This window comes from Borostomias antarcticus (genome assembly GCF_949987555.1).
Source record: "Borostomias antarcticus genome assembly, chromosome: 15".
Taxonomy (NCBI): Eukaryota; Metazoa; Chordata; class Actinopteri; order Stomiiformes; family Stomiidae; genus Borostomias; species Borostomias antarcticus.
The window spans coordinates 6,923,376-6,935,119 of NC_140248.1; the positions used below are offsets into that span (position 1 = coordinate 6,923,376).

The window sequence follows — 11,744 nt, forward strand, 5'->3', positions numbered from 1 at the left end:
GATGTCCAATATCCTGCTGGTCTACTTTAAGGCAATTCCCTGTACACCACAGGCTGTCCTTAAAGGTTACACATAGAGAAGTGGTCTACTTCACATAACAAAACAATGCACGCACCTTGGCAGATACCTTGGCATTACAAACATAAGACATGTAGCTACAAATAGACATATATTTACATCCAGCACTGGTTTTGTTTTACGTGCTGAGAGACTATGTGTGGTATAGTTGAGATTTACTGATTTGTTCTTTATGATCGGGATATCGAACCCACTCACCCAGTTGGGTCTGATTGTCTGTCTGGGGTCGTTCAGGTCACAGCTGCACTGCCAGGCGTCTCCCGTGGCTGTCGCTGTCTGCTTTGGCTGAAGACCAGTCTTGGACTTTCTCAGGGTTCGGTGTCCGATCCGGGTCACGCCGCACCAATTGATGAATCTCGTTGTCTTTTATTATTGTCCTTATTTCAGCTCTGTGTTGTGTTTTTCGTTTCCAATAAAAGACGGCCCCAATCTCACACAATACCACACAGTCCAGAATGAATCTCTCCAACGCGGGACTTGAGCCTCAGCAAAAGTGATTTATTCCAGAAGGTTTTACATACAAAAGACGATGGCATGCCTAATGTACAGTTGATCTCTCTGTATGCTGTCTGGACCCAAATCAAAGCATTGGTCTCGTTGCAACGTTCTTATGTGGTTTGAGTGTCCCCCCTCCCTCGTCTCTTGTCCGATAAGACTGTCTCTGGTCTCTTCTGTGGCCTTGTTTTGTCACGTTAACCTACGCCGCCTCGGCGCCCAGGCCTTTATCTCTAACCACAACAATGGTGTTTGGCCCAGAGTGTACCAGCCATGGAATGTCTTTATCTCATAAGTCTATGGAAGAGGGACACTTCTTACCGAAAACTCAAGCCGAAAGCCATACTCAGAGGTCAATCATCATAATTAGGAAATAGCTAACAGGCTCATATTAAAAGGCATTTCTCTGAAAATCAGCAATATTCAACATGTGTGAAGAAATCATATATTTAGGTCTGGTAATGTTATCTCTCTCTAGCTGACAGCAGAAAGTTATGTCATGTCCATCTCTTGTCGTGAAAGCCTTGAAACTGTTTCCAGCAAGTAGCACTATATGGTTTAGAACAGAGAGCCTGTCTGAGGGCCCCATCCAAGCGCAGAAGGGGCCTCTGGGGCCAGTAAATCTGTCTTTGCAGGATTAGAAATGTCACTAAGGGCACCACCTGCATGTGGGTCCTGGTGCTAAATGTAATGATCTGTATGCCTGTGTGAGCCGGTGGAGCGCTGTGGTCTGATTCTAGGGGAGAGTGTTTCCTGCCAGCTCGTAAGAATTAAAACACTTAGACCTGTTCTTTTTGTGTCTCATACTTTATTGATTCATCTCAACAGCAGTATATATTGATAGGCAGTGATATAATAGTTTGCCACTACACTGTCTCCCCCCTCCGTCTAGGTGCAGTGTTTGTGAGCATTGCATTTGTGGAGATGCGGAGTTTGGGCGAGGCAAAATCACTGGCCCAATCCCAAACCAGCCCCTACCCACTCCACTCCACCACCAAGTGTCCCTCCAAATTAAGTTTCACTCGCAGCTGTGGAGGGCACTCTTAATTGAGGGGGGAAATGTGGTACGGACTCCCCACTCCACTGGAACCAGGAAGCAGCCGCCATCATGGCATATTTACATGATTTATAGGAAAATGTTATTATAATTTATAATACTAATTATAGTATATAATGACAAATGGTCAAAATGCGAATTAACTCTATAGCGCTCTGTCCTTTTTGAGACAAATAATAAATAAATAAATAACTGACTCCTATGCCTCTTTGGCAGCATATTCTTTTATTTTGTGAAGAGGCATTTGTATGTCACAGACTAATCAGCTGCTTTGTTTGTTGTTTGCTTTGCTTTGCTTGTGTGTATGTGTGTGTGTGTGTGTGTGTTTATGATTAGTGAATGGTGAGAGTTGAGAGCACGTCTCGTGTGCGCCTGAGTGTGTGTGTGTGTGTGTGTGTGTATGATTTGTGAATGGTAAGAGTATAGAATATATCTATGTGACAAATTGTCGTACTTAATTAGTTTCCCTCCTTAAAGCAGCTTGCCTGCTTCTTCGAGGTTTCCCTCTCATGCTACTCTCTGTATCCTGGCTGTCTCTCTATAGCATGAAGAAAAATGAATTGATTGATTGATTAACAGGCTGGCGTGTGTTGCTGACTGTCACTCTCTTATTTTTTTGAACCTGCTAATGGTTGTTTCCTTGTCGTCTACAGGAGCCAAAGCCGAACTGCTGAGCTCATCCTGCTCCCCATGCCCCGGGGGAAGGAACCCCAGCTAACCCTGGAGCCATGGCGCGTAAGAGCTACCCGACTGCTGTGCTCCATGTCTGTGCCCTCGACTTGGGAGAGATGGATGGATGGATGGATGGATGGATGGATGGATGGATGGATGGATGGATGGACGGATGGATGGATGGATCCCTGATTGTTCTTTTTGTTGTCCTTACTGTACACAACAATTTCCCCTCGGGGAGCTATAAAGATAGATCGATCGGCCCTCAGGGAGCGATCAATCTTTATTGATCCCTGAGGGCCGATCGATTGATCGATCGATCTGTTTTGCTCCGTGAGGGGAAAGCATTGTGTACCGTAAGAACAACAAAAAGGAACAACCAGTTAGTACATTACGGTACACAAAATATGAGCCTACAAAAGACTGGACTTGAATAGATTACATGACCCGATGGTGGGTCTTTATTTCACCACACAGTGACACACACACATTACATAGTGACACACACATTACATAGTGACACACAGCAAACACATGCAACTTTCGGAGGCCACCAATGGAAATTGTTCCCTGCATTTATCCCATCTCGAGCCGTCCTCCTCCAGGGGCAGCCAGGAGCAGTGGGCCGCCATCGTTCATGGCGCCCGGGGACCAAGTGTCAGTCCAAGTCCTGGTCAGCGACCGGACTGAAGAGCCTCTGTTCTACTGCATGTTTTTCGTATTGGGTTCTTTTGTGAAGAACACGGGGAGAACTTGCAAACTCCGCACAGAAAGACCAGGAGACCTTCTTGCTGTGAGGCGACAGTACTAGGTACTGCGCCACCGTGCCACACGTGAGTGATTTTGGGGTTCAGTGTCTTGCTCAAGGACACTTGGGCACACGCCGGGAGCTGGGATCGAACCGGGGACCTTGCAATCCCCAGCCGGCCGCTATACCTCCCAATACGTGCCCAAAGCGCTTTACAATGGCCCCTCATTCATCCATTCACATGCACATTCACATACCAATGGCGGCCACCTGGCATGCAAGGTATTAGCCTGCTCACTGGGAGCAATTTGGGGTTCAGTCAGTGTCTTGCTCAAGGATACTTCAACATGTGGACAGGAGGATTCGGCAACCGAACTGCCGACCCTGCGGTCACTGCCCCGCTCCAGCCGCCACAATGTACTTACTGTACACTGTGTAAAACAAACTACACTTCACCAACATGTCTGTTTAAAGCGGGGCAGCTGCTTCTGTGTGACGCGTTCGTCCGGTTATCATTCCCTCCCTCCCTCCCTCCCTCCGTTACTGCGGACAATGCTGGCCTGCATTTCTCTGTTGGCACCACAAGAGGCAATAGTCCCAGCACACCAAAATCAAGAAGGACACCAAAATCAACCCTCCGATCTCCACTGCACAAGTAGAGTTGTGGTGAGAGCATTGGACTCCCACCCTGGAGACCGGGGTTCCCGGTGGGGATGACTTTATGGGACTATACCCCAAACCTCCACATGTTCATCCTTTCACTCCAACCTTTATGCCTTGCCTTATAAATCAGATCCTGTCCCAACCCCAATCCATATTCTAACCCCCACCCACACTAGGGACTGGAAAAGGGAACCAAAACCCACCCGCCGATCTCCACTGCACAAGTAGAGTTGTGGTGAGAGCAATGGACTCTGCTTTACTGAGTAACTGCTAACTGCTTCAGCCACTGACCGCTACCGTTAAAGGAATAGTGAAGGGGAAATGTTTTTGAATGATTTTTCAAGATGCCCATCCACATCCATTGTATGACCAAAACGGCGGTAGAGCAATTATCAACTTTCTCGAAAATTCTAGTTTTGTCAACGTTTTGATCTGAATCATTGTATATGATCATAAGTAACCTTAAAACAGGGCTAAACATGCATTTTCCCTTTACTACTCCTTTAATGTTATGGAAGCTGCTGCTAGTTGTGAGCCCATGAGCTAACTGGCTATCCCGTCATTTCAATTCACAGCTATTTCAGTGACATGACTAGCTTCCGTCCTACCAGTCCTGAACAGAAACAAGCCAGCCAACGCACATAAGCCAGGCTGGACCTGGCCTGGTTTGTCAAGGGACTTTCCATTTATTTTTGCTAAAAGTATTACAGGGGATGACTGAAAACGAAACCAGTTGAAAGACACGCCTTCACATCTGGGCCTATAAAACACTCATATGTCCTCAAGAAGTTCTAACTAGTCAAACACGCTGCTGCGGAGCTGATATCTACTCAAGTAGGAGAGATTCGGTAGGTGAGGAATAAAAAAGCATGATACTAGTTCTCGTGTGACAATGTAGTTAACACTTTGTAAAGTAGAGGAAGGCTGAACTTTTAGGTGCATGTAGGCCTATGAAAAATGCGATGGTAGCCTATAAGTTTGGTTTTCACTTTAGCTACGGAGATGTTCTCAGTAAAAGGTCTATTTAAATGTTTTTCAAAATCACAGAGCAGGCGGAGCATTCGATTAGTTTGTTCTCATTTCTGTTGTCCATGTTCTCATCTCTGTTGTCCATGTTCTCATCTCTGTTGTCCATGTTCTCATCTCTGTTGTCCATGTTCTCATCTCTGTTGTCCATGTTCTATCATCTTTCAATCAACTCTCTTTTGTTAATTGATGGCCTCTCTTTGTTAATTGACTGCGATAGCCTACCGTTGCCAGACGGCAGCAGCTGAAACAGACCATGTGGTCTTTGACCAGATTTTCGTTTCGTTGGTTGCTACATAGGCTACCTGTAGGCCTAGGCTATATTGAGTTAATTATGACCAGGTGTATCTTATTTGTTGATGACAGTGGTGTTGTCTTCCTCCTCCTGATCCTCATTCTAACTACATTAGGTCTACTAGAATAATCCACAAATCTATAAACTGCACAACGTTTTTTAAATAATTAGCATAGCACCGTAGAGGGCACACCACTGACATGTGTGAGCTAACCTCTGTTTTCATGTGCAGTGACCATGTGGGCTGAAAATGACTTCGATCTCCCTCGAGGGGTCGAACGGCTGGATCTGGGAGCGCCTCAGCAGGGCCAGTGCTACGTCATGTACCACGGCACCTCCGGAAAGGACGCCAGCAGCATCCTGATGTTTGGCTTTCGCCCGTCAAAAGACGGCATGTTGGGCTGCGGGGTGTACATGAGCCGAGACCTGCAGAAGGCCAGCCGGTACCCCTTAGAACTGCCCGAACATGAGAGGGTGGTCATCCGGGCACTGGTCAACGTGGGCCGTGTGACGATGATCAACCACAAAGGCCACCCCATGCAGAAGACCTGGCATGCCCACGGTTACGACACGGCCTGGGTGCCACCGAATTGTGGCATGGTGCCCAGCGGTCTGGAGGAGGACTGCGTCTGGGATCCGCAAAGCATCCGGCCTCTAGATGCCATCAAACCACAGGTGACCACCAGGATGTCTTGCGCCAGCGCACATGGATGGTGTTGAACAGGTGGCTATGTGGGGCTTGTCACATATCCTGGAGAAAACTGATGTAGGCCTATGTTCAACAATATGTAAATTAGCCTCATCTAAATTATTTTTATTGATCTGATACTGTACATGTTTACAGTAGGCAGAGGTGTTGACATTTTATGAATTTCCTTTCTGTATGTTCAAAGTCAAGCCTCTGTATGTTCAACAAACCGTACTGCATATTCAACAACTCTAAAAAACATTTAAATTGCCCCAATAAATGTTTACAGCAGTACTCTAAGGTTTCTGGTGTTGTCTTGAGTTTCATTTCTGGTATGAGTAGTGACTCAAGTACTTGGCATGAAAGGGTGTATTTGAGGAAACGAAAGAATCACAGCTTCTCTTATGAACACACCCATATGAAGTATACAGTATAGGCCTCTGCCTTCCTGACAGGGAAATCAAAGCTCAAGTTTTGATGACTGAACTGATGAATCTTGAGAGAAATGTCTTGTCAGTATCTGACTGTTTTGTACAGTATACGTTGTACTAGGGACACTGCCAGCTAAAAGGGTCAGACGACTGCATGTGTGTGTAGGTTGCAGAGGCATAGGGGATAGGGGTCACTTTTGTGTGCTACAGCAAGGGAAATCCTAACCATAAAACCCATAGATTTACTCTTTTTAGGGGGTACGGGTTAAACTCCATCTGGTGGGTAAACAATGGGGGAGCGGTGGTGGGGAAGATGTTTAGGCGTCATGGGTGACAGGGCCATATCTCATAAGTGTTATGGGCTCTATCTCACAAGGCCCTACTAGGGATATGATGAGGGAGTAGAAGGACCCCTTATCTAATATATGAGGTGCTACGTAGAGTGGAGCGGGAAGGTGTCTACTTAAGAATAACGCAAAGACCTTGAGAAGCTGATTTGGAGAAGGGCAGCCAGGCAGAACAGGCAGGCAGAGAGGGACTTAGACCTTGCTGAGAGTGGCTATTGTGTGCTGAACTTCTGTAATAAACCTATATCTGTCGCCGCTTCTTATCCTGTGTTGGAGTGACTTCTTCAGTGAGTTCTTCAGTGATTCGTCATTTCTCTAGAAAGGCTATTAACATCGTGGTTATAGTTAGGTGGTGCTGCACACCTTTATTGAACTAAAAAAACCAATGCAGAACAACAAAATAAGAAGACATCAAAAGCCAACAGAATTGTATCAGTGGGAATATACTGCAGTGAAATTGTGTTTCTATGGAGACAAATTAAGATTTGTTTCCGGGTTAAAAGGTTAAGGGCAAAACTATTCATCCAGTTTTGTATTAGCTGTATCATCCAGTTTGCCGCTAAGAGATAAAATAACACATGGACATACCAAACAAAGAATTCCAAGAAGTACTTGAAGAAACTTGCCGGATCATCCAGATACATCTTTGAAGCCACTGAAGCCACTACAGTGGTTTTCAATCAGAAATTTAATGACAAGTTGTTGTTTTTTTTAGCACCGTTTGATTCCTAGGTGCATCAGGTGGGTTAAATCTTGGTTTAAGCGAATAGCCCCAGACTAGAGCCATGTTATTTTACTCTTTGATTTCAAAAACAATTACTGACCATGAATGATTTCACCATAGTAGTTTATTACTTAAAAAGCAAAATTACAAAAATAAGTTGATTAAATAAAAGTTTAAGCATAATTTAAAATTGTAGAACTGTCATGTCACTGTCAGGTATTGTACTTTCATTCTTAATCTGATGAATAGACCAATCCCTGAGTTTGATTCCACCCTCCACTGCACATCTCATTGGCTGGCTATTTCTCTTCACCTAATCCCAATTCAACCTGAATACAGACCCAAAGCACTTCCTGGTGAAACTTCCTTGACAGGAAAGATGTTCTGGCAAAATATTACATGCCTTAAAGTTACTGTAAAGCCTCATTTTGTAAGTTGTACATAAGTGAGGCGCCTATAAAAATGAGCATTTGAGCAAATGCATTCCATGACACACATATTTCACAAAGAGTACTTCATTACAGAATGAGTACTTCAATGAATACTCCTTCAAAACGCATGATTTGCTTACATAGTCTTCGTTAGCACTATTTAGGTTGTGATTGACAGGGAGTTGACAGGATGGCATACTGTAGACCATACATACACCTGCACAAGGCTGTCAGAAGACCATAAGTGCACACTTCAGGAAAAGAGAAGTCCATAAGTGCACACTTCAGGAAAAGAGAAGTCCATAAGTGCACACTTCAGGAAAAGAGAAGTCCATAAGTGCACACTTCAGGAAAAGAGAAGTCCATAAGTGCACACTTCAGGAAAAGAGAAGTCCATAAGTGCACACTTCAGGAAAAGAGAAGTCCATAAGTGCACACTTCAGGAAAAGAGAAGTCCATAAGTGCACACTTCAGGAAAAGGTAAGAGGTGGAGAATCACTTGGAGCACTGAGACTACAGGCCCAGGTTGGTGACCTCACTTCTTCATGAAGTGGTGCAAGACATCCATGGGCAGGGGGAAGATGATGGTGGAGTTCTTCTCGGCGGCGATGGTGGTGAGGGTCTGCAGGTAGCGAAGCTGGAGGGCCGACGGAGACTCGGAGATCACCAGCGACGCCTCCTTCAGGGCGCGAGACGCGTTCATCTCTCCCTCTGCTGAGATCACCTACAGATAGACACCGTTGGAAGCCAAGAGGTTTGTATATAGAGATATAGGTGGGTGTGTGTGTGTATGTGTGTGTGTGTGTGTGTGTGTGTGTGTGTGTGTGTGTGCGCGCGTGCGTGCGTGTGTGCGTGTGCGTGTGTGCGTGCGTGTGTGTGTGCCCTCACCTTAGCCCTGGCCTCTCGTGTGGCCTCTGCCTCCGCAGCCATGGCTCTCTGCAGCTGCTGAGGCAGCTTCACATCCTTGATCTCCACGCGCTCCACCTTGATCCCCCAGGCATCTGTGGCCTCATCCAGCGACGACTAGACAAGGGGCCACACAGTGACAGGGAACAAGTTAGGACACAACCACACTTCTTCCTACTTTAAAGCTCATTCATACTCTCCCACGCAGGAAAGGAGCAGAAAATCCCAGGTGACCCTTTAGTACATGATCCAGTGTTTCTAAGGTTTCTACTGTATATATACTGTATCATGCTAAACCAGATCAATACCATTTGTACCTGCTGGTCAGGGTGTCAAAGGACAGATTGAGAGACTATGCCCACAGAAGGTGGAGACCCGTACCAACCAGCTGCACTACCCTGAGTGTGAGTGTGAGGAGAACCAGGCTGTGTGCTGAAAATAGAGATTGCTTTCCGTGAGGTAACAAGATGTCTGGTTGCTAGAGAACTGGAATATGTTCTCTAGAGAGACCGACGGTCCACCGGGGAAACCAGCCTTTCACCTCTCTCTCTCTCTCTCATTTTTCCTCTCACTGTCTTCTTTCCTCGTTTAAACCTTCTCCATCTCCTCTACTCTCAATTCCCCTCTCTCCTTACCATTCCCACTTTAACCGTTCTCTTTTCCTTGTTTACAGTCCTAGCGTAACAACTTTACTTTTCTGATTTACTCTGCTTTCATTCCTATCTCTTTCTTTTGGCGCTCCAAATTAGCTTTGTCCTGCAGTTGACTAATCTATCCACTAGGAGGAGCCATTGACCATTGTAATTTGTCATCACAAAAGGACTGACCTGCATGCTGTGGGAGATGCCCTCGCGGTCGGACAAAACCTCGGACAGGTTCTTGGTTCCCAGGACATTCCTCAGTGTAGTTTGGGCCAGCAGGCGGGTGGAGAAGTCAGCGTTGGCCACATTGGCCACTGAGGAGATGGGGTCACTGACCCGGAAGTATACTACTCCATCCACACTGACAGTCACTGAGTCCTTAGTCAGGATCTACCGTCGAAACAGGGACAGAGAGAAAGAGAGAGAGAGAAGAGAGAGAGAGAAGAGAGAGATAATATCTTTCCATTTTACTTCTATATTTCTTCTTCCACTGTGCTTTATCTTGCATCCAGGCCTACCTCCTGAGGTGGAATGTCGAAGGACACGGTTCTCAGGTCTACTTTGATGAAGGAGTCAGTACAGGGTAGGACAAAGAAGATACCTGGAGAGGAGGGAGAGAGTCTGAATGTCTGCCTTCCTGCCATGTGTGTATGAGTGTGCATGTGAGTGTGCATGTATGTATGAGTGTGCATGTGTGTATGAGTGTGCATGTGTGTATGAGTGTGCATGTGTGTATGAGTGTGCATGTGTGTATGAGTGTGCATGTGTGTATGAGTGTGCATGTGTGTATGAGTGTGCATGTGTGTGCGTGTTCTCTCACCTGGTCCTTTAGCTTTCCTGTCTGTGATGCGTCCCAGTCTGAAGATGACGGCGCGTTCGTACTCCTGAACAATCTGTGAAGCAGACACGGGTGTAAAAAGCCAGGATAACATTCAGGGGAAGCCACAGAAGGTCTTCGATGTTGTGTTCAGCGATGGAACGACACACTCACCTTGAGACACATGAAGATGGAGATAGGGAAGGTGAGGAGGACAAAAAAGCCAGAGATGGTGACCAGCAACCAGCCACAACATCCAAGAGCCCCTGTCCTCTCAGCTAGGAGACAGGAAGAAGGAGAGAGGAATTATATATCTGATTTATTACTGGGACAAGTAATACACACTCAGGCAGTTACATCATTGAATAAAGCAACATTAGAAACACTGGAACACTATTATTCTCATATGCATGGATGGACTACTGTCATCATCATCACTATTCACTGCTCCTTCATTGACAGCTGTTTCACCCTGATACCTGATACAGGTGGGTTGGTTTTGGACATTGAGCTGGTATATTATACACACATGCACACACATGCACAAACTCACTGGCACATGCATGTGTAACCCACCCACAAAAGTGGTTTAGTTATCAATGCTTATATATGTTCATACCATACATTTCAAACACTAACTTGACATAAATTATACTCATTTTCATCTAAGTTATAGGCCTGCTGCATATTTGGTATAATGAACATCTCTTTACGTCAGCGCCCCCTAGCTTTATACAGCTGCGCCTGCGTGCACGTGCTGTTTTAGAGAAATGATTGATGGGTGACAAGAGGGAAAGTTCTGCTGCTTAGCCTATGGAGAAATTATTGAAAGATGTATTATTCCCAAGTATTTGGTGTGTCTACCACGGAATTGTGTGTCTGAAACCCTGCTTCTGTATTAGACCATACTGTGTGCTGCTGCTGCTGCGACATCTCAGTGTTGCCAACTCTTCAGTAAGGGAAGTATTGGCTGTCCCAGAAGTCGCTAGAAGTGGCTAGATGGCGGTCGGGGGGGGGGGTGAAAATACAAACGAACTATTTACATATTTACAAACTTTTTATTTTATTTTTTTGCCGTATAACAGTATAGCTTTTTTCTCTCTCTTTTTTTTTATATTTTTTTTTACAGTGCAACCCTAGTAGCCTGCATCAGCCATGTGATGATGATGGGCATGGAAAAAACAATCAAACTATTGTAGCATCAGGGGGGAAGTGAACTACACTCCCAGCGTTCCCTGGGTAGAGAGGGGGGTTATGGGCGTCCAGCCAGTCCAGGGTTATATGGTCGTTCACTAGTTGCTATGGACGCTGTGATTTTGGGTTGCTATGCGCGTGAGTGTGTAAATGAGCTGTTTTACGTTAAGTGAGTTGGAAATAAATACGCCCGTGTTTGTGGCTAAAAAGGACAACCAGTTCTTCCATTCTCGCTACACTATTTACTTATTTACAAACTTGTTTTTTGTTGCTGTATAACATTAGCTTTTTTCTTTTAAACAACGTAGGTCTGTAAACCTAAAGGATAACGGAAGAATTATATAGCCTACAATTCCCTTAATTATAACGTAGGCAATTTACAAACAAGTGTAGTCGGGTAGCTTTAGGACCCAGGAGTTTTTAGGCAGCCTATTGAGTGCCACTTCCTTCCACCTCAAGCCCCGCGATAATTCAAGGTAGCGTTTGCTAACAGGCTTGTGCTAGTCCTTGTTCGGTGCTGTGAGCAGTGCG

General features: G+C 45.5%; 1 protein-coding gene across 1 annotated transcript in view; it reads right to left on the reverse strand.

Moving 5' to 3' along the window:
• Nucleotides 1-7,158: 7,158 nt before the first annotated feature.
• The window catches only part of stoml3b (stomatin (EPB72)-like 3b), a 66,195-nt gene continuing 61,609 nt past the window's right edge, over nucleotides 7,159-11,744 (reverse strand). Inside the window, exons 2-7 of the mRNA XM_084449941.1 lie at nucleotides 10,194-10,297; nucleotides 10,023-10,095; nucleotides 9,721-9,803; nucleotides 9,389-9,592; nucleotides 8,544-8,678; nucleotides 7,159-8,379 (exon numbers count right to left, since the gene is read on the reverse strand). Coding sequence (XP_084306067.1) covers nucleotides 8,191-8,379; nucleotides 8,544-8,678; nucleotides 9,389-9,592; nucleotides 9,721-9,803; nucleotides 10,023-10,095; nucleotides 10,194-10,297 — 788 coding nt within the window. The 3' untranslated portion in view covers nucleotides 7,159-8,190. The remainder of the gene's footprint in view (nucleotides 8,380-8,543; nucleotides 8,679-9,388; nucleotides 9,593-9,720; nucleotides 9,804-10,022; nucleotides 10,096-10,193; nucleotides 10,298-11,744) is intronic.